We start from the raw sequence: 21,511 nt of genomic DNA, 5'->3' as shown, positions 1-21,511 counted from the left end.
GTAGCTTATCTGCTGGCCCCTTTGGGATGAGTAGAGCGGGACCTGCAGTTACTTTACCTTCTCCTTCAGCTTCTCAGATTTATGGGCCAAATATGTGTGTTTAGCTTCATGATGCAGAATCCTGGCTTCTGCCATGCCACCCAGGTCAGAAGCAATGAGACCTGAGTTTTAGCCCATCCTTATAGGTTCCAGCTTGTGCTTGTGGTTCTAACTTACTCTTCCCTCTAATTATCCATCTTCCCTTCTCAACTGCCTGCAGGCTTCAACGTCCAGCATCATACAAAGCCCATAAACAGATTTGAAACTGGTTAACCAGCTCGAATAATTAAGGTCAAATCCCTGTAACAAATCTTTTTTTTCTCCTTAGAATGCTGACTGGTAAAAAAAAAAAAAATGTTAAATCTACATGCTTGTCTTCTAAATCAATATTTAAGTAAGCAAATTTTAACATTTCATTTTTGTGACCGTTAACCTTCAATTTCTTATGCACAAATCATCATACTTTAGCTAACTAGCTTTTTTTAAAAAAAAGACATCATGTTACTAATTTTAGTATCACTAATTTAGTGACTGTGCACTGAAGAAATAACCTTTACAAAGTGACATTTTGAAAAGAATGAGAACATGTCTCTTGCCCAATTATTTTTTTTGTGTAAGAGAACATTTATTTGGTAAATCATAGGTAGGAACATTTATAGAAGTGGGCTTAGGAAACAAGTTACGGAGGTAAAGAAGGGCCCATGGAACTTGGAAGCGAGGAAGCTAATGGTAAAGTGTGTGGGGCAGGGAAGAGGAAGGAGATGGGAAAGGCATGGGCGTGCTCCTGGAAGGAGAACACCTTTCCCAATTATGTTTGTAAGGACATTATTTACAAAACTAGAGGCCCGGTGCACAAAATGAGTGCACGGGGGGGGGGGGGGTGTCCCTCAGCTCAGCCTGCACCCTCTCCAATCTGGGACATCCCTCTCACAATCCAGGACTGCTGGGTCACAACTGCTCGCCAGCCTGCCTTCCTGATAGCCCCTAACCGCTTCTGCCTGCCAGCCTGATCACCCCCTAACCACTCCCCTGCCAGCCTGATTGATGCCTAACTGCTCCCCTGCCAGCCTGATTGCTCCTAACTGCCCTCCCCTGCAGGCCTGGTCACCCCTAACTGCCCTCCGCTGCAAGCCTGGTCTCCCCCCCCCCCCCGCCCGCAACTGCTCTCCCCTGCAGGCCTGGGTCCCCCCCAACTGCCCTTCCCTGCAGGCTTGATCTCCCCCAACTGCCCTCCCTTGTAGGCCTGGTCCCTACCAACTGCCCTCCCCTGCTGGCCATCTTGTGGCAGCCATCTTGTGTCCACATGGGGGCAGGATCTTTGACCACATAGGGGCAGCCATCTTGTGTTTTGGGTGATGGTCAATTTGCATATTACTCTTATTAGATAGAGGCCTGGTGCACGGGTGGGGGCCAGCTGGTTTGCCCTGAAGGGTGTCCTGGATCAGGGTGGAGGTTCCCTTGGGGCATGGGGCGGCCTGGGCGAGGGGCCTGTGGTAGTTTGCAGGCCGGCCACACCCTCTGGTGACCCAAGCGGAGGCCCTGGTATCTGGGATTTATTTATCTTCTATAATTGAAACTTTGTAGCCTTGAGCAGAGCCAAGCCTCCTGCTTGCTCTGTGGCCACAGCCATTTTTATTGGGATTTATTTATCTTTTATAATTGAAACTTTGTAGACTTAAGCAGAGGCCAAGGCAGGCCAGGGCTGCAGAAGCTTAGCTTCCTCCATCACCGGGGGCAACTCAAGCCTCCTGCTCTCTCCAGCTCCGTGGCTGCCGCCATTTTTGTTGGGATTTATCTATCTTCTATAATTGAAACTTTGTAGCCTTGAGTGGAGGCCTGGGCCTGGGTGTGCAGACAGCTTGGCTTCCTCCATTGCCGGAGAAACCCAAGCCTCTTGCTCGCTCCGTGGCTGTAGCCATCTTGGTTGGGTTAATTTGCATACTTGCTCCTGATTGGCTGGTGGGCATGGCTTGTGGGTGCAGCAGAGTGATGGTTAATTTGCATATTACTCTTTTATTAGGATGTTTGACCTGGCTGGTGTGGTTCAGTGGTTGAGCATCGACCTGTGAACCAGGAGATCAAGGTTCGATTCCCAGTCAGAGCGCATGCCCGGGTTGTGGGCTCTATCCCCCGTAGGGGGTGTGCAGGAGGAAGCTGACCAATGATTATCATTGATATTTCTGTCTTTCCCTCTCTAAAATGAATAAAAATATATAAAATATGTTCATTATTCTGTGAATTCTTATATTGTTAGTAATAAGTATATATATATTTTTTAAAAGGAGTAAGTGTATTCTTAAGAATATTCCCACAGATGAAGAATTTAGTATGGTTCACATGTATTTTGCTGAAGAAATTGTTTCTTTTATATATATTTTATTGATTTTTTATAGGGAGAAAGGGAGATGGAGAGTCAGAAACATCAGCTGCCTCCTGCACACTCCCTACTGGGTATGTGCCCTCAACCAAGGCACAATGCCCTTGACCGGAATTGAACCTGGGACCCTTGAGTTGGCAGGCCAATGCTCTATCCACTGAGCCAAACCAGTTAGGGCAAGAATGTTTTTGTTTTTTTTTTAAATATATTTTATTGGTATTTTACAGAGAGGAAGGGAGAGGGATAGAGAGCTAGAAACATCGATGAGAGAGAAACATCGATCAGCTGCCTCCTGCACACCTCCCACTGGGGATGTGCCCACAACCAAGGTACATGCCCTTGACCGGAATCGAACCCGGGACCCTTCAGTCTGCAGGCCGACGCTCTATCCACTGAGCCAAACCGGTTTCAGCAAGAATGTTTTTTAAAAAATATATTTTTATTGCTTTCAGAGAGGGAGGAGAGAAACATCAATGATGAGAATCATTGATTGGCTGCCTTCTGCATGCCCCCTACTGGAGACTGAGCCTGCAATCGGGCACATGCCCTTGATCAGAATCGAACCCCACAGGCTGACACTTTATCCACTGAGCCAAACCCGCTAGGGTAGCTAAAGAATTTCTAAATTAATTTCACATACAATGAAAATGGCAACAAAATTAAAACCGAGTAAAATAGACTAATAAATCCGCAACTCCAGAATTAGTCTCATTTAGAAAGGACCTATGCTAATAAAGCCTTAGGAATAGACATTCTGGATGCTCTTGAAAGTCCCAGTAGCATTTCCATAACATCCATATTTAACCAAAGTAAACACAAATTAAGTACTGATTGCATGGCCCCGAGGCACTTAATCTAGAACTCAACCGAAGAAAGCTGGCTTGTATATTTTCTGTGATACCCACACCAGAACTTTACTGTTGTAAGATTCAACTTGAAGTAAAATTAGTTTGTACTGTTCTAGTAGAAGCCGTTTTTTTTTTTAAATATATATTTTATTGATTTTTTACAGAGAGGAAGGGAGAGGGATAGAGAGCCAGAAACATCGATGAGAGAGAAACATTGATTAGCCGCCTCCCGTACACTCCCCACTGAGTATGTGCCCACAACCAAGGCACATGCCCCCGACTGGAACCAAACCTGGGACCCTTAAGTCCGCAGGTCAATGCTCTATCCACTGAGCAAAACCGGTTAGGGCGAAGCCGTTTCTTTTTGCCCTAAGTGTCTAACATTTATACCTACCTTCCATATACAGATACTGTAATCACCACTAGAAAGATTATCATCCAAACCCCATTACAAAAATGGGAAGAGCAACATAGTCTTCTCACTCTTAATCTGCATGAAATTTTAGTGCTTCTGCTAAAACATTACCCCAAACCAAATTATAGTAATTTTTAAAGCTCCATAGCAGGTTCCATTTATTGACCCAGGCAACACAAGCCTGCATCTCCCCCAATTATCAACTACATTGCAAGACAGGTATCAATCTCGTATCACAATTAGGAAATGGAAAGTAAAAGATCCAGCCCTAACTGGTTTGGCTCAGTGGATAGAGCATCGGCTTGCGGACTGAAGGGTCCCAGGTTTGATTCCAGTCAAGGGCATGCACCTTGGTTGCAGGCACATCCCCAGTAGGGGGTGTGCAGGAGGCAGCTGATCGATGTTTCTATCCCTCTCCCTTCCTCTCTGTAAAAAATCAATAAAATATATTTAAAAAAAGATACAGGTCTCCCCAGCTGTAAATGAAACCAAAACTCATGACTAGATTCATATAGCCACTCTCTCTCATTCGCTCCTGAAGAATTTAAACAAATAAATAGGACAAACATTTTTTCTAACAAAACCACTTTTATTTTTTAATCATTTACTACTAAATACAGAACAAAACTCAAGTGTGGAGGCAGTCAGTATTCACTTGATTTCAACTGATTATCTGAGTGTTAAAGGCTTGTGTCCCTGTGCAACCCTATCATTGTGCATAAAATGTTCACTGAACAATAACCTAGGTACGGGTTCCCTTCACTGCATTTTACATCAGTGGCACTATTTTATAGCCCAAAACTTCCTAATCCCTTTTGAAAAGTTAGGTATATTTGTATTCAGAGATTACAAGTGAGGAAATAGACTAATACTACGTTTAACTAGGTGAAACTGCCAATATTTTACTTGTTTTTGATTCACAAAAATGGCAGTCATATGGTTCAACCATTACCTACTAAGAAAGTTTTTGTAGGTTTAAGTAAATGTCACTTGTGTTCAACTGTTTTAAAATGACTATTAGGTCCATTACCAGAACTTAACTATAGACAAAATTCCTTTTGATAAAATCTTTAAAAAGTTACTTACTATAAACTGTAAAAACAATGCTGCTTTTCTATATGGCATTTCAATTTTAAAAGTTAAAAAAATTATCAGACTTGGATAAGAGCTATACTTCCAAGTCTCATTTCCCCCTTAATCCCAGCCACTCTAACACTACTCATTTCATAAATGAATAAATATAGTATTTAGTATTGTACAGTAGATACATACCATTGAGTTGCTATACTATTCCAGCAAAGGCAAGTATTTCACCGAAAATATAAATTTAGTAGATATAGGAGGGATCATTTGTTTATCCTAGTTTTACTCAACCCAATCCCTACACCCAAAGTATGATAAGTTTACACTAAGAAATAGACTGTTTTAGATAGAAATTAAAGCAACTTTAATAATTCTGATGGTAACTAATCACTAGTGATGGATTGTATAGTAAATATGTAGATTGTAGGGGAAAGGACTTGATTTGTAAAATGAATGAGGTAAATGTCATACATTCAACAGCTTGTAAATAAATACAAATACGGTTTTATAGGAACATGAACATAGGTTTAAGGGTTTTATTATCAAAGTCTTGTAAAACAATTTCAGAAACTGTACATCAACATGGCACAGACTGTAGCCTACTTTTGTTTTTATTGCACAAAAGTGAAGCTGGAAACTCCTGTAACTAAGAAAACAGTTGCCTAAACTACTTTGCATTTAACATGGAATCACTGTGGGCATAAGATTACTACTGCAGTAACAGTAACACAAATTTATTGGTTTTATACAACTTGAGATCAAATAAAAAGTACATTATCAAGTACATTTGTCTCACTTTAAAAGCATATGGTCAATTTAAAATGCACTACCCCTTTTTCCAACACTTAGATTAAAACAAATTAATAAAAGTGAAAAATTGAAAATTAGGACGAGATAACTCTTTTACAGATGGACTCAGGATAGGCAGATAGCTTTCAATGATATAGGTGTGGAATAAATTATTTCAGGGAAAAAAATTCCCAAACACCTTATGAAAAAGTATACAACTCTACTTCAAAATATGCTATTTACTCACTGCCAAAGACAGTTTCATTTGAAATCTTGTTTCTGTAATTAAAGCCTAAGCAGCCATCAAAAAAGGTTAGTGCATATATAACCTTTCAAAGTTAAACAAAAGCCACAAAATTTCAGCCACAAGGCTTAGAGGATTATCTATTTCAAATGCTTATTTCCAGATGTAACTATAAGAATGTTAATTTGTCATGTCAACAAACAAGACCATAAGTAGATCCATCATGTTGGAAGATTTTAATGACAATGAGGATATTCCTGCCACAATTAACATGCAATCAGTGCATTCCCTACATGGCTCTATTACGGCAATGAATCAAATCCTAGAAATACTATAAGTGAACTTACTTAATAAAGGAGATTATACAACATAAACAATCCATGCCTGCTGTAGATGCATGCAGCTTTTCACTTCTGTTATGAAGCAGCGCCAGAATAGTCAAGCTGCTTGGTTTCTCAATCAGATTTCACCACATCAAGAATTGGTTACCCACATAGCATTTTGTAAAAACTTTTGGATGTAAATATCATCAATATCAGGAGCTTTATAACCATTTATAGCTCAGAGCTGTATACATCTAAAGTTTGAGATGAACAAATACAGCATGAAGAAATCACACAAAGGAATGACACTGATGCATGTATACAGGTGGATTCTCATGGAGGCCATATTCAGTCACTCATATCCATGTCTTCTTCATGATGATCATCACCATTCACTTTGGATTCTCTCAGGGGATCACCAGTTCCCTTTTCCACAGAACATTCTTTTGTTTTTGGGGAAACTGGTTCTGTTGGTTTCTTCTCCTCTTTTTTCTCTTTCTCGCTGTCATACCCCTGTTCCTCTTCATCATAATCCCGTGTAACCTGCTTTGCCAAGGAGAATAATAAAAGTAAATGTCTTCACAGAAAAATCATTTCTTGTAAGTACTAGTACCACCTAAAATACCAAAATAAATTAGTTTTGTAAACATACTTTTACATCTTTATCACTCTCAGATTTTCTTTCCCGATCCTTTTCTTTATCTTTACTTTTCTTCTTCTTGCTTGTTGATCGTTCTCGTTCATCTCTGCCTCTTTCTTTGTCTTTATCTTTCTTCTTCTCCTTTTTATGCCTAGGATAACAGTAAAATGTTCTCAAAGAAAAAAAAGATGCTTTAAAGGATACGCTTGAGAATTTTCACCCATAAGTATAGCAATAAGTTTTAACTTGTTTACATGCTAAGCTTGACCCAAGTTCACGATATAAAGAGGAAACAGGGCCCTGGCCGGGTAGCTCAGTTGGTTAGAGCAGTGGTCGGCAAACTGCGGCTCTGTTGACTAATGAGTTTGCCAACCATTGGGATAGGGGCTTAATCACAAGGAACAACAACAGCCTGTAATTATTGGAATCGAGAGTCTAGGTCAGTGGTCGGCAAACTCATTAGTCAACAGAGCCACAGTTTGCTGACCACTGGGTTAGAGCATCGTCCTGATACACCACTAAGGTTGCAGGTTTGATTTCGTCAGGGCACAACAGGGGTGGGGAACCTTTTTCTGCCAAGGGCCATTTGGATATTTATAACATCAATTCCTGAGCCATACAAAATTATCAACTTAAAAATTAGCCTGCTGTATTTGGTCAAACATTTAATTAACTCACCCCTAATGCCTTGGCAGGGCCAGACCAGAATTTAGTGGGCCCCGCCGTCTGGATGTTTCCCACCCCTGGACATACAAGAAGCAACCAATGAATACATAAATAAGTGGAATAACAAATTGATGTTTCTCTCTATTAAATTAATTAAAAAAAAAAAAAAAATAGCCGAAACCGGTTTGGCTCAGTGGATAGAGCGTCGGCCTGCGGACTGAAAGGTCCCAGGTTCGATTCCGGTCAAGGGCATGTACCTTGGTTGCGGGCACATCCCCAGTGGGGGGTGTGCAGGAGGCAGCTGATCGATGTTTCTCTCTCATCGATGTTTCTAGCTCTCTATCCCTCTCTTCTCTCTTCCTCTCTGTAAAAAATTAATATATATTTAAAAAAAAATAAAATAAATAAAGACTAGCCCAGTCAGTGTGGCTCAGTGGTTGAGTGTCAAACTATGAACCAGGAGAGGTCAAGGTTCGATTCCCTGTCAGGGCGTATGCCCGGGTTGCAGGCTCAATCCCCAGTGTGCGGTGTGCAGCTAATCAATGATTCTTTCACATCACTAATGTTTCTATCTCTCTCTCCCCCTTCTTATCTGAAATCAATAAAAATATACTTAAAAAAATATATAGCAAATATCCATTTTCAAAACATTGGATACAAGCCATACTCACTAAAAGAAGAAAACTAATTTGGTTACAGGCATAAAATGCTCAATCCTTAACAGTGTTTATTGTAACAGTCTCAAGTCATAAAAGAAAAATAAAAGCACCTTCATAAGCATTTTATGGAAAATAAAGTTCTGAAAATTAGAGTTTACCTAAATCATTAGCATTCTTACCTCCTAGGGGACGGTGAGCGAGACAATTTTCTTTTCGGAGACCTGGGCTTTTTAGGAGATCTTGTGCCACTCCTGCTTCGTCGACGTCGTCTCTCTCTAGGACCACAAATGTACAAACTAGACTTTAAAATACAGACACATCATAGCAGATATGTCTATGATGGAGCTCCATTAGGAACTCACAGCATTTTCAAATACAGTTTTGAGCTGAAGAATCAAATGAGTAATAATAAATCACAATTCTTTTCTAAACTATGTGCCTTTCCTTTAATGCTCTCAAGAAAACCATAATTTCCAACAATTCTTTAAAAATTACATTATCAGCCGAAACCGGTTTGGCTCAGTGGATAGAGCGTCGGCCTGCGGACTGAAGGGTCCCAGGTTCGATTCCGGTCAAGGGCATGTACCTTGGTTGCGGGCACATCCCCAGTGGGAGGTGTGCAAGAGGCAGCTGATCGATGTTTCTCTCTCATCGATGTTTCTGACTATCTATCCCTCTTCCTTCCTCTCTGTAAAAAATCAATAAAATATATTTAAAAAAAAAAATTACATTATCATAACATCAGATTTGTTAAACTCAAGGAAAGATTAACAATCAGTTTTTGATTCACATATCAGTGTCCAGAAGAGGTATAGGATGGTACGTTGTAATATGTAAGGCAGATACTAGTAAAATAAAAAATTACTTTTAAATTCACTGGGTAAAATTCAGAGAACTAGAGTTAATGTTAACATAGGAGCAAATTGATTCCCTATACTCCAGCAAGCCATGTTCCCCAACACTGCTTTGAGCAATCATTGTTTAAGAAATACAGCCTTTTCCCTCTCTTTAAAAGAGGGTGTGGAACCTTTTTTCTGCCAACGGCCATTTGGATATTTGCAACATCATTTGTGGGCCATACAAAATTATCAACTTAAAGCTGATAGTCTGCTGTTGCAGTTGGTTGAGCAATGTCCGTGCACCAAAAGGTGGCCGGTTTGATTCCCGGTCAGAGCACATGCACAGGTTGCAAGCTCAATCCCCGGTTTGGGGGGGGGGGGGGGGCGGGTTGCAGGAGGCAGCCAATCAATGTTCTGCTCTCACATAGTTTTTTTCTCTCTCACTGTCCCTTCCTCGCTCTTGGTGAGATGTTCCCCACTCTGGTTTAAAGTGTGGCTTAAAAAAAAAAATTCTGCTGGTTACTATTCTCAAAAGTTATTAGGACTTGTGAGATTACAATTTAGGCACAAAATAAAAATAAAACCCCTTAATTTCCGTTGTCTAGCATCTATGAAAGCTTTAGAAAAAAAACACAAAACCCAACCAAACAAAATATTATCTTTACAGCCCTGTGTGACACCTCCCCCCTTCTCCCCTACAGTCCTGGAAACATTACACACAACTTTTCATTCATCAAATATTATCAAGGTGATCCGATAATTAAGCAGTGTAAAGTGCTTATGAATAAATACTTAAATAAAGGAACAGGCAAAAACAACAACAAAAAGAAAAAAAAGCCACTAGTTAGCAAGGTAAGAAAAACACATGATGCACACCTCATCTTTCCCTAAGACCTAGTTTGGCATTTTCTTAAATACTTAAACCTGGTTTCATTTTCTGTTTTAAATAGTTGGCTCTCCATATCTGCAGGTTTACATACAAAGATGCCAGAGGGCTAACTGTATGCATTATTCTATGGCATTTAATAAAGGGTATGTCCCCCCGAAATGTATACATATATTTTGAATAATTATAAAGGCAGTGTTTATAAAATACATTTCATTTTCAAAATTGAGGTACCAGCTGTTAAAGTGTGCATACATCTTTTGGGGACACCCTGTATAAGGGACTTGAGCTTCTTGAATTTTGGTTCCTGCAGGGGGTCCTGGTGTATTTACCTTTTCTGAAAACACTCCTCACCCTGAGAAGAAACCCCTTTAGCTATCACACCCCAACCATTAATCTACTTTTTGTCTTTATAGGTTTATCTATTCTGGACTCTTGGCCATGAAATCCTACAATTTATAATTCTTTGTGACTGACTTCTTTCATCTAAGTTGTCAAGTCTCATCCATATGGTAACATGTATCAGTACTTTATTCCTTTTCATTGCTGGATAATTCACTGTATAGCTATACCATTTTGTTCACACGTTAGTTAATGAACATTTGGGTTGACTTTTCGTTATTATGAGTAATAATACTGCTATGAAAATTAGTGTATGAAGTTTTGGGTGTAATATTTTCACTTCTTTTGGGTATATCCTTAGAAGTGAAAATACTGTGTCAAAACTTAATTTTTTAAGGAATTACCAACTGTTTTCCACGGCAGCTGCACCATTTTATATTCATGCCAGCAACATACAGAGTCCCAGGTTCTCCGCATACTTGCCAACACTAGTTACCATCTGTCTTTTTTTTTATAATAACCACCCTAGTGTGTGTGGTTTTGATTTGCATTTCCCTGATGGACTAATGTATATCTTCTCATGTTTATCAGACACTTGCATATATTCTTTGAAGAACTGTCAATTCAGAGTCTTTGGCCATTTTTTAATTGGGTTGTCTTTCTACAATTGAATTGTAACAGTTCTTTATATATTCTAGATACAAGTCCCTTTTCAAATATATAATTACTTTCTAGCACTCTGGGTTGTCTTTAAGTTCTTGACAGTATTCTTTGAAACTCAAAAGTTTTTAATTTTGATGACCTCCAAATTTACATTTATCTTTTGTTATTTATGCTTTTGATGTCATATCTAGAAAACCATTACCAAATTCGAGGCCATGAAGATTTACTTCTATGTTGTTTTTCTTCTAAGAGATTTTTAGTTTTAGGTTTTACATTTAGGTCAGGCATCCATTTTGAGTTAATTTTTGTATATAGAGTGACCCTCCTAACATTTAATAATCAATATAAGAAAACAACCACTACTGCAAAATGTGTAAACTAGATTGGAAGAAAATGGAGTTACTAAGTACGGCCAGCCCTTACTAATTTCATTTAAATACCGTAGTTTATATACCAGTGCGAAAAACATATTCCCATGGACTAAAGTTAGCAACAATTAATTTTCACACTATGGCAGAATTACAAGTCTAAGAATGACACAAATTAGAACTTGACTGCTTGCTATTATTTCATCAACGAAACCCTATACATAGGGGGAAAAACTCTTGACTATTAATGTGGACATTTAAAGAATGACTTACTCTTTAATAAAAACCAAATTTTTTTTAAAAAAAATATATTTTATTGATATTTTTTACTGAGAGGAAGGGAGAGGGATAGAGAGCTAGAAACACCGATGGGAGAGAAACATCGATCAGCTGCCTCCTGCACACCTCCCACTGGGGATGTGCCTGCAACCAAAGTACATGCCCTTGACCGGAATCGAACCCGGGACCCTTCAGTCCGCAGGCCGACGCTCTATCCACTGAGCCAAACCGGTTTCGGCAATAAAAACAAATTTAATGTAGTAATTCAAATCAGGATATAAAATGCATGTAGCAAACATAAAAAATGACCTCTGTTGAACTCCATATTATGTCAAATACACTCTACACCAATGGTCACCAACCAGTGGTCTGCGGGCCACTGGTGATCCACGCTGTCCAAAAGGTTGGCAACTGCTGCTCTACACCAAGCATGTCAAACTCGCCGCGAGTTTGACATGCTTGCTCTACACCACATAAATAGCAAGTAAAAAGAAAAGAACTTTAGGTTATTCTTCACAAGTTGCTCTCTAAAATTTGTTAACACTAAAGTATGTACAGAGGTGGGCAAAAGAAGGTTTACAGTTCATATGGAAAACAATAATAATAGGAGAATAAACTTTTCTGTACTCACAACTGTAAACCTACTTTTGCCCACCTCTGTATGTACTAGAAAACATGCAATGTTCACAATCTATTGATATCCTTGCAAATAGTTTTATGAAATGCCAAGAATTTATAATGCCTTACCTGCTTGCACTTCTGGACCGTCTGGCTGTGCTGTAACTTTTTGGTGGTGTTTTGGAACGTTTCTTTTCTTTGTCTTCTTTCTTTTTGTCTCTAATAAATGAATATAATTTATGAATGCATTAATAAGTTTCAGCTAGTAAAAACTTATACAATGCATCAAATAAACACAAAAGCACAGTGAGATCTAATCCCATTCTTAAGATATGAACATTATTCTGATACTGTATTTAGAAATATAATTTGAATGGTATTACTTGTATTCTACAGAAAACTTCTCTCCAATAGAGAGCATTGACTATAGTGAGAAAATGATAAAGGATGTTGGCCGGTTTTCTTGATTGACTGGCACAAATACCAATAGTTTAATAATTGTCTCTAGGCTCTTCAATAGTCCTTTTTCTCTCAAGTGATTTGTTTCCCAATCCACCATTGCTCTATGTCCTCTGTCAGGCCAAAGCTCATTATAATGCACTATCAAAATTAATTATTCGTATTCTTCCAAAGCACACACGCATGTTAATTAATCCCTTTCATGGACCTAGCCAACTTTCTACCTTTGTTTCTGCTGCTAACTATTCTGGACTACTTGGTGCTACTAGAAAAAATATTGCATCATAATCAACTGGTACTGTAACCATACCAATTCTAAGTCTTTTAACAGATTGTTATAAATTGACTTTTATTCCCTGCACCATGTTTTTAAAAAATACATTTTATTGATTTTGTACAGAGAAGGAGAGAGAGAAGGATAGAGTTAGAAACATCGATCAGCTGCCTCCTACATACCTCCTACTGGGGATGTGCCCGCAATCAAGGTACATGCCCTTGATTGGAATCAAACCTGGGACCTTTCAGTCCACAGGCCGATGCTCTATTCACTAAGCCAAACTGGTTAGGGCTGAGCATGTTTTTTAAAGGAAGTTTTGTTATAATTTCTTTAAAACAGTTTCTCTATTACTTGAGCTCACAGTCTTCTTCTAGCATCACCATGATACAAATGTTTTGTTTCATGGTATCCCAAAGTTTCCTTAAACTATCCTCCTGATCTTCAATTTTTTCCATTTGCTGCTCTTTTTTCCTACCTTGTATTTCAAGTCACTGATTCTATCTTCTGCCCCACTTAATCTACTTTTGAATCCTTCCAGTGTATTCTTTATGTCAGACATTAATCTTCATTTCCAACTGTTTCTTATTTATTGTTTCTATTTCCTGTTTCATGCTGTTATAGTTCTAAGTTTCTGGAAATCCTAAGTTCCTTGATCATCTTTATTACCATTACTTTGAACTCTGAATCTGATAAATTGCTTGCCTCCTGCCCTAACCGGTTTGGCTCAGTGGATAGAGCGTCGGCCTGCGGACTGAAGGGTCCCGGGTTCAATTCCGGTCAAGGGCATGTACCTTGGTTGCGGGCACATCCCCAATAGGAGGTGTGCAAGAGGCAGCTGATCGATGTTTCTCTCTCACTGATGTTTCTAACTCTCTATCCCTCTCTCTTCCTCTGTAAAAAGTCAATAAAATATATATTAAAAAAAATATATGTATTGCTTGCCTCCTTTTCACTTAGCTTTCTTTCTGGAGTTTCCCCCTTTTCTTTTGTGTGTTGTTTATTTGTCTCCCCATTTTTGCTGTCCCTTTGTATTTATCTCTATTTATTAGATCAAATTGCTATGCCTTCCAGTCTTCATGGGATGGTCTTATGTAGTAAGTGTTTTGTGGGACTCATTGGTACAGTCTCTCAGATCTCCTGAGTTGGGGGGGGAGGGCAGGGGGGAGCCTAGGAATGTCCCTTGTGTAATTTGAGATTTCCTATTGTAATTGGATCTTGTTGTCCCGTTTGTGGGAAGAATCTCGTCTCAGGGTGGGTGAATGTGAGGCCCACTCCCATCCATATTGTGTGTGTTGTGCAGGTGTGGATCTGATCACAAACAGTCTTGGACAACAGGTCTCCCACCAGGCAAAGGTCTTTGCTTCTAAGCTAACAGCTTGCCTGAGATCAACTGAGAACATGTGTTCCCTGTGAGGAGATTTGCTACAGAAACACGCCCCCCCCCCCCCCCCCCCCCCGCTTAAATCACCATTTTCCCCAAGACTACGGACAAAGGGATCAATAATATATTTGTTAAATGAGAAATCCCTTACATCCATAAACATACATATACATTTATCCTTAACTATTCCATAATTTTAGAGATTAAAAGTGTCTCTTGTTGCTCTAAGCTGATTCTCCCATCTCTCCCTCCTTGGTCACTTACTCTGTTCCATCAGTTACCCCCTCTCTTCATTCAAGTCATTTTTATTTTGTTAATCCTCACCGGAGGATATTTTTCCACTCATTTTTAGAGAGTGGAAGGGTGGGGGGAACAGAGAGAGAGAGAGAGAAACATAGATGCGAGTCACATTGTTTGGTTGCCTCCCACACATGCCCTGACCAGGGCCAGGTATCAAGCCTGCAACTGAGGTATGTACCCTTGACTGGCATCGGACCCAGGATCCTTCAGGCATATGTGGGAGGAAGCTTGTTTGACTGAATTAAGAAATGACCCACCCTGTAAAACACAACTAAAAGCCTTGTTACAGTCTCAAACAGTCAGCAAAACCATCCCAGAATTTATGTTCCCAGTTGTTATATGTTTACAAAGAATAAATTTTGTTGGTCCCCTGCTGTCCTTTTTAAAAATTACATAATTAAATGCATAAATGGGTTAAGAAATACAAAGAACTGCTTCCAGGCAAATATTTTAGAAAGAAATAAAGGACAGTTGCTAAAAAAAAGTGTTGTGAAACAATGTGTGACAACTATACATAGGAAAAAAAAACTAGGCATTTTTCAAGTGACAGAGTTCTCTTGCCACTTTAAAGGTGGATCAGAAGAAAATAATGATTTGGTATATGTTACTCAAGACTAGCATGCTAATTTAAAGTTTCACTTTAAATGAAAAAGACTGATTATTGAACACATATTTAAGTCAAAATGTTTGCCTTTTATTAAAAAATTATATATTTTTATTGATTTCAGAGAGATAGGGGAAGGGAAAGATAGAAACATCAATGATGAGAGAATCATCAATCAGCTGCCTCCTGTAAACACCCCACTGGGCTTCAAACCTGCAATCTAAAGAAGGGGCCCTGACCAGGAATCCAATCTCCCGGTTCATGGATCAACACTGAATCACTGAGCCATACGAGCAGGGCAATATATTTGCTTTTTAATAAATCCTCACTTCAATTCTCTACTGGTCCCAAATGATGGGATAAGAGACTCTCTAAATATGGCATATAGTCAATCTTAATATGTAGCATATATTTATTGATTTCAGAGAGGAAGAGAAAGGGAGAGATAGAAACATCAATGATGAGAGAGAATTGTTTCTCGGCTGCCTCCTGCAACCCCTATTGTGGACTGAGCCCCCAACCTCGCATGTGTTCTGAGCAGGAGTCGAACCTTGACCTCCCTGGTTCATAGGTCAATGCTCAGCCACTGAGTCACAGTGGCCAGGCATTAATAAATATTTTTCAGTGTTGATGATGATATGTAAACATGAATTAAAAAATGGTTGTCTGTCATAAACTCTTAGGCATATCACAAGGAATGGCTGGTAGCACTGCATCCTTAGCAGTGGTTGAATGGATAGGAGGAAATACAGGAAGGTAGTAGGACAGCTAAGAATTTCTACTACACAAAAATCTTACCTAGATCTTCAGCTATAAATAGAAATCTGAAGTTTACAAAGGAAACAAGAGAAACAAATGCTAGACTCACCAAACTTTAAATAGTTTCTCCCCCTTCTATTGGTATTTCCCAATACCATCGCTTTTGTCATTAAGTAGCACAGTATTTGGGGTCTTACTCTAAAATGTGTCTTCCCACCCAATGTTAACAATCTACTATACCTGTTTTTGGATGTGCTCCTTGACCTTCTACCTCTCTCTCTGGAATGAGATCTTCTCCGTCTGGGACTTTTAGATCGTCGCCTACTCCTTGACTTAGAATGTGACCTCCTTCTAGATCTGCTTCTTGACCGCCTAATGAAAGAAAGCCAATACACCATATAATAAACATTTTTATTACCCTAGAAATATGAATATCGTTTGTTCAACCTGTCAAACTATGTCCATTGAAACTACAACAGCAACTTAAAAATACTGCTAGAGCATGAAAAAAAATATCTGAATGATTTGCATTGCCTTCCTCCTACCCCTGAATGTTTTTCGGTTTTAAAGTAGCAACCATCTATTTCAGCCCATACCTTTTCTCCACTTATGCATGTGTGAACACTTATTTACACACTCTGCTAATAGGAGTGGTTACTAAGACACAGTTTAACCAGAAGCTGCAAGGTGAAGAGTCAGTAAATTAAGAAGGATGTGGCATACAGAACTTATCTTTGTACAGCAATCTATCTAACCTGTGTCTGGAAGATGAAGGAGTCCTCCTCCTTCTAGAGCGTGATCTTGATCTTGAGTGCCTTCGTTTTTCTTCTTTTTTATCTGGATTTAAAAGAATATAAATCTGGATTTTAAAACCATCAAATAGATTAATCCCATTCAGGAATTAATGTAATCCCATTTAGAAATTGTGTAAGAATTTATCTTAATTTTTAGCATTTACATAAATTCCTTAAATGTTAACAAGTAACCATTTTACAATCAAAATGTTGAAGCTTATTGAAATGACACAAATTATCCAGGGTTTTGATAGATCCAAATTAGACTTCTGATTTTCGGCTAGCCAAATTAACAATTTCATTTTCTAGACTCAGGAGTCTGTCAAGTGTTGTCATAAAATAATCTAGTTATCTTTTCACCCTTTATTCTTTAAAGGTTTATAAACAAGGAGTCCCTTTTTCCACTCCTAGGTATTACTTCCCCAAATTTAACTACATTTCACTGAGATTAATATGTTAACCCTTTGGTCCATGGGCAAACATTCTAACCACTGAGCAAACCAGCCAGGGCCTCATAATCTGTCTCTCCTCTTCCTCACCAATGTTCAATTGTGTAAGTAGAGGAAATAGATCTGGAATGATCTGTCCAATTTCCTAATTTTAAATAACATAAAAAGAGAAATAAAGCCATTACACTTATGAACAATCATCTCAGTGAGAGTGAATCCTCTTTCACATTCAGAGCCTTTCATTAATAGAATTCAAATTATTGTTAGTGTCATTATTAATAATTTAAAAAACATTGGAGAAAAAAATCATACAGAAACCACTTTTAGTCATTTTGGTTATAAGTTTTCACTGAACACAATTACAGCATGGTGTTCTAGCTATGGAGTCAGCGATTCAGTTGTGTACTGAAAATTACAGCTCCTATTTGACATGTCACATTGGGATAATATTTTGTTAAATGAGATAACACACATAAAGCACTTAGTATTAATTCACCCAATATTGTACTTAAATTATTTTCAAAATGCTACACCTACTAAAAAATCTTCCTACTTACTAAGAAATAACAGTGAAAAATAAAACATTATTTAATTGGGGAACCAAAGATAGAAACATAGGCCAACAGTAGGATAATTATCCATCTCAAAAGGATAATCTGCAAAAAATAAGGTCTGCTTTTCTTTAAACAAATGGCATCATCAGAAGCATCATCTCTTGGTCAAATAAATCTAAAATCAATTGGGCTATCCCCACATAACAACCATAAATGATAAAGAACAATCCCAAACTATAAATTAAAAACAAAACAAAACAAAAAAACCACACCAATTATTAGATAATCCTAGGCTCTACTAACATTTTGGAATGGATCATTTGGAGCAGGGGTGGTGCCTGTCCTGTATGCTGAAGGATGTTTAGCAATATCCCTGACCCTCTGCCCATGAGATACATTTGGTACCAGCACGACAACTAAGTGTTTCTAAATATTTCCAAGTATGTCTGGGTGTCAACTCCAACTCCCCCCCACCACACCACCCCTAATGAAATCACTCCACTAAATGATCTTTTATCAGAATTTGAAAAAATTAAAAAATGACTAGAGTATTAAGTCAAAAATGTTCAAACTAATGCACTAATCATATTTGCAAACTATCATGTAGTTTAATATTCCACACAAGTGCATAAACATATTTTACCTGGTTCTATGGCAGCAGATATTAGGGACTGTGCTTCTCGTACTCTCTTCATGGCTTCCTCTATTTCTTTACTAGAGGTATCTGATTTCAGACTTGGTGAAACAAGACCAGCAGCTACATGATTCAACCTGAAACAAAACCAAGAATTGAGATAGGAAATACTTTAAAATGCACAATAGCATTTCAAATAAACATGTTTCATATAACATTTTAGTAAGCCATTCCTTTGGAAAAAAGGGGAGGATTCCATTTTTTTGGTAAAACCATACATAGTATAAGTACCCTTTTGAATATTTAAATGCTACCTGCATTTTAAAGACTCAGGATATCTGAAATAAGAAAAATGCCTACTTAATTCTGCTGAACAAACATTCATCAAATTTCCATAAACACATTTTGAGAAATGCTAGTACTGGAAATAGGCTAATGCTAAAGATTTTTGAATAATGAAACTTTTCTTCATATGACCTAAAAACTTTCTACGTCATAATTCTGTGGGGAAGAGCATTTTAAGTTTGTGGAAGAAACGGGGCAGAGGCCGATGGCGTACCAAAGTTACCTGTGAAATTCCTGATCGGAAAGGCTAAAGATGCACCTTTAAGGGTTTATACATGTGAGAAAAAAATTAGAGAGACACAAAATTTAGGACAGTAGTCATTTGTGGGGAGAATGGGAAATGTAAATAAAAAATGGGTACGCAAGGAATTTCAACTTTATTGATATTTCATTTTATAAGCTGGGTGCCAAGTACCCGTTGGATGTTTTTCTCATTGTTTTTAAGAAAAAAAAGCCCACAAACTAATACAGCGAAATAATCCTGTCTTCCCTTTTCTCATACTCTTCCACTTATTGATAGTAGCTTCCACCAACGAGAAAAAGCATTCAGTTCAAATTTAACATACCGACAAATTACCAATGAAAGTAAGTATGACTTTGTTACATGTATACCAAGTAGGAAATAGAAAAGTGACAGCACGAAGAAAACTTTTCAAAGCACCTAAAAGATGTTGGCCATTATTATGGTGATATATGCCAGTCCTTGGCTCTAGGGTTGTGATTCCCTCATTTCTGTCTCCTAACTCCTATTCATCCCCTAGGGCTTAGCTTCTCTGATCTTCAAACTAAGTTCTTGTAATAAGTTCTTTCCATAGCACCACTGTACTTCATCTAGTTGGATCCACATGCTTTAAATAACATCTCGCATCCAAACTAGTGTATAAATGCTATAAAGATACAACTTTATAGCAGGTATTCAATATATATTTTAAACGAATGAACTAAAATAATGTTTAGCTCTTTTCCCATTGTTTTGGTATAAGTTATTTACAATTATTTAAAAAAACTCCAATTACACTAAGACAAAATCCTCTTATAGATGGACTCACCACTGGATTTTTCTCCGTTTCTAGAAAACTGAATTACATATTACATGCCTTGAGACAACTTTCTTTTTAGTTATCAAAAAGTATCTGTTCTCTAGACATTCAAATACTATATCCATATCATCAATGGTAACACAGAAAAAAAATCCTTACTTGGGATCAACAGTACTCATAAGCTTCAGCAGCTGATCTGCAGCAAGAGACTAAAACAAAACAAAATATAACAACAGTGAGAATACGTAAAGCAATAATGATTTCCTTTTATTTTTTCAGGATGTTGAAATGTCCTAGGAGACCCTGGCAAACCTACAAAAAGTAACATACCAGGCACATGAATGACCAACAAAAATACAATGCCAGCCAAATGTCATAGTAGGTTTTCTAGTAGTCACATTAAAAAATAAAACAAACAGATGACATTAGTGACTATAGTATTGATTGGATACTCAAAGGTGCTTTATCCAAGTTAAATATCCTATACTAAAGGTGGAATTTGTGCATTGGGGGTGGGTGGGTGGGAAGGGAGTGTCCCCTCAGCCTGGCCTGCACCCTCTCACAATCCAGGAGCCCTCAGGGGATGTCTGACTGACGCGGAGGTGGGAGAGACTCCCGCCACCGCTGCTGCACTCGCCAGCCATGAGCCTGGCTTCTGGCTGAGTGGCGCACCCCTGTGAGAGCACACTGACCACCAGGGGGCAGCTCCTGCATTGAGCGTCTGTCCCCTGGTGGTCAGTGCGTATCATAGTGACCGGTCGTTCCGCCACTGGATCAAAACCGAGTTTCCTGAGGGGTCCCAGATTGCAAGAGGGCACAAGCCAGGCCAAGGGACCCCACCGGTGCACTATTGCAGCCAGGGAGGGACGTGGGAGGTTGGCCAGCTGGGGAGGGACCGGTTGGAGCATAATAAAAGCCTAATATGCTAAGTGTCTGGTTGTCCAGTTGATCATTCAACTAATCAAAGTGTGATATGCTAAGGCCACTCAACCGCTCGCTATAACGTGCACTGACCACCAGGGGGCAGACGCTCTGACCGGTAGGTTAGGTTGTTGCTGGGGTCTGATTGGGACTGAGCAAGACAGGCCAGACACGCCCTGGAGCCCTCCCGCGGCACCTCACCGGCTGGCCAACCTCCCACATCCCTCCCTGGGCCCCGGCCTGCACCCTCTCGCAATCCAGGACTCCTCGGGGGATGTTGGGAGAGCTGGTTTTGGCACAATCCTGCAGGCCAGGCCGAGGGGACCCACTGATGCATGAATTCGTGCACCGGGCCTCTAGGGAAGATTATAAAACTGAACCATCTAGTTTTTATAGAACAACTAGAGGCCCAGTGCACAAAATTCATGCACTGAGAGGGTCCCTAGTCGCTGCCGGCCAGGGCCTTCCTCCCTTCCCCCGGCCACCTGCAGCAGCTGCCAGACAGGGCCTACCTCTCTTCCTCTGGCCAGCCCCACCCCCTGTTTGAACTCCAGGAAGAACTCAGGTCGAGGGGACAATTTGCATGCTACACTTAAAAAAAAAAAATATTTTATTGATTTTTTACAGAGAGGAAGGGAGAGGGACAGAGAGTCAGAAACAGATGAGAGAGAAACATCGATCAGCTGCCTCCTGCACACTCCCCACTGGGGATGTGCCCGCAACCAAGGTACATGCCCTTGACCGGAATCGAACCCGGGGCCCTTCCGTCTGCAGGCCGACGCTCTATCCACTGAGCCAAACCGGTCAGGGCTGCATGCTACACTTTTATTATACAGGATTACCTCCTGCTTATTCAAGACTTTATGAGGGAAAGTAATGCTAAGAAACATGTAAAACACAACTCAAAGTACTTGGC

General features: G+C 39.3%; 1 protein-coding gene across 12 annotated transcripts in view; it reads right to left on the bottom strand.

Annotated features, from left to right (window-relative positions):
• Window positions 1-5,284: 5,284 nt before the first annotated feature.
• SRSF11 (serine and arginine rich splicing factor 11) overlaps window positions 5,285-21,511 on the bottom strand; it is a 43,317-nt gene continuing 27,090 nt past the window's right edge. For 2 of the 12 annotated variants that reach the window (XM_080656300.1, XM_080656296.1), the window contains exons 6-13: window positions 19,834-19,883; window positions 18,299-18,426; window positions 16,614-16,695; window positions 16,099-16,230; window positions 12,208-12,297; window positions 8,263-8,379; window positions 6,771-6,930; window positions 5,285-6,664 (exon numbers count right to left, since the gene is read on the bottom strand). In XM_080656300.1, the coding sequence (XP_080512426.1) occupies window positions 6,467-6,664; window positions 6,771-6,930; window positions 8,263-8,379; window positions 12,208-12,297; window positions 16,099-16,230; window positions 16,614-16,695; window positions 18,299-18,426; window positions 19,834-19,883 (957 nt within the window). In that variant the 3' untranslated portion in view covers window positions 5,285-6,466. The remainder of the gene's footprint in view (window positions 6,665-6,770; window positions 6,931-8,262; window positions 8,380-12,207; window positions 12,298-16,098; window positions 16,231-16,613; window positions 16,696-18,298; window positions 18,427-19,833; window positions 19,884-21,511) is intronic. The other 10 variants (XM_080656306.1, XM_080656298.1, XM_080656307.1 and 7 more) reach the window with 7 other exon arrangements.

The sequence above is a fragment of the Plecotus auritus genome (genome assembly GCF_963455305.1).
Source record: "Plecotus auritus genome assembly, chromosome: 2".
In the NCBI taxonomy this organism is placed as follows: Eukaryota; Metazoa; Chordata; class Mammalia; order Chiroptera; family Vespertilionidae; genus Plecotus; species Plecotus auritus.
The sequence above is the reverse complement of the archived record's forward strand: the minus strand, read 5'-3'. Positions and strand labels throughout refer to the sequence as shown.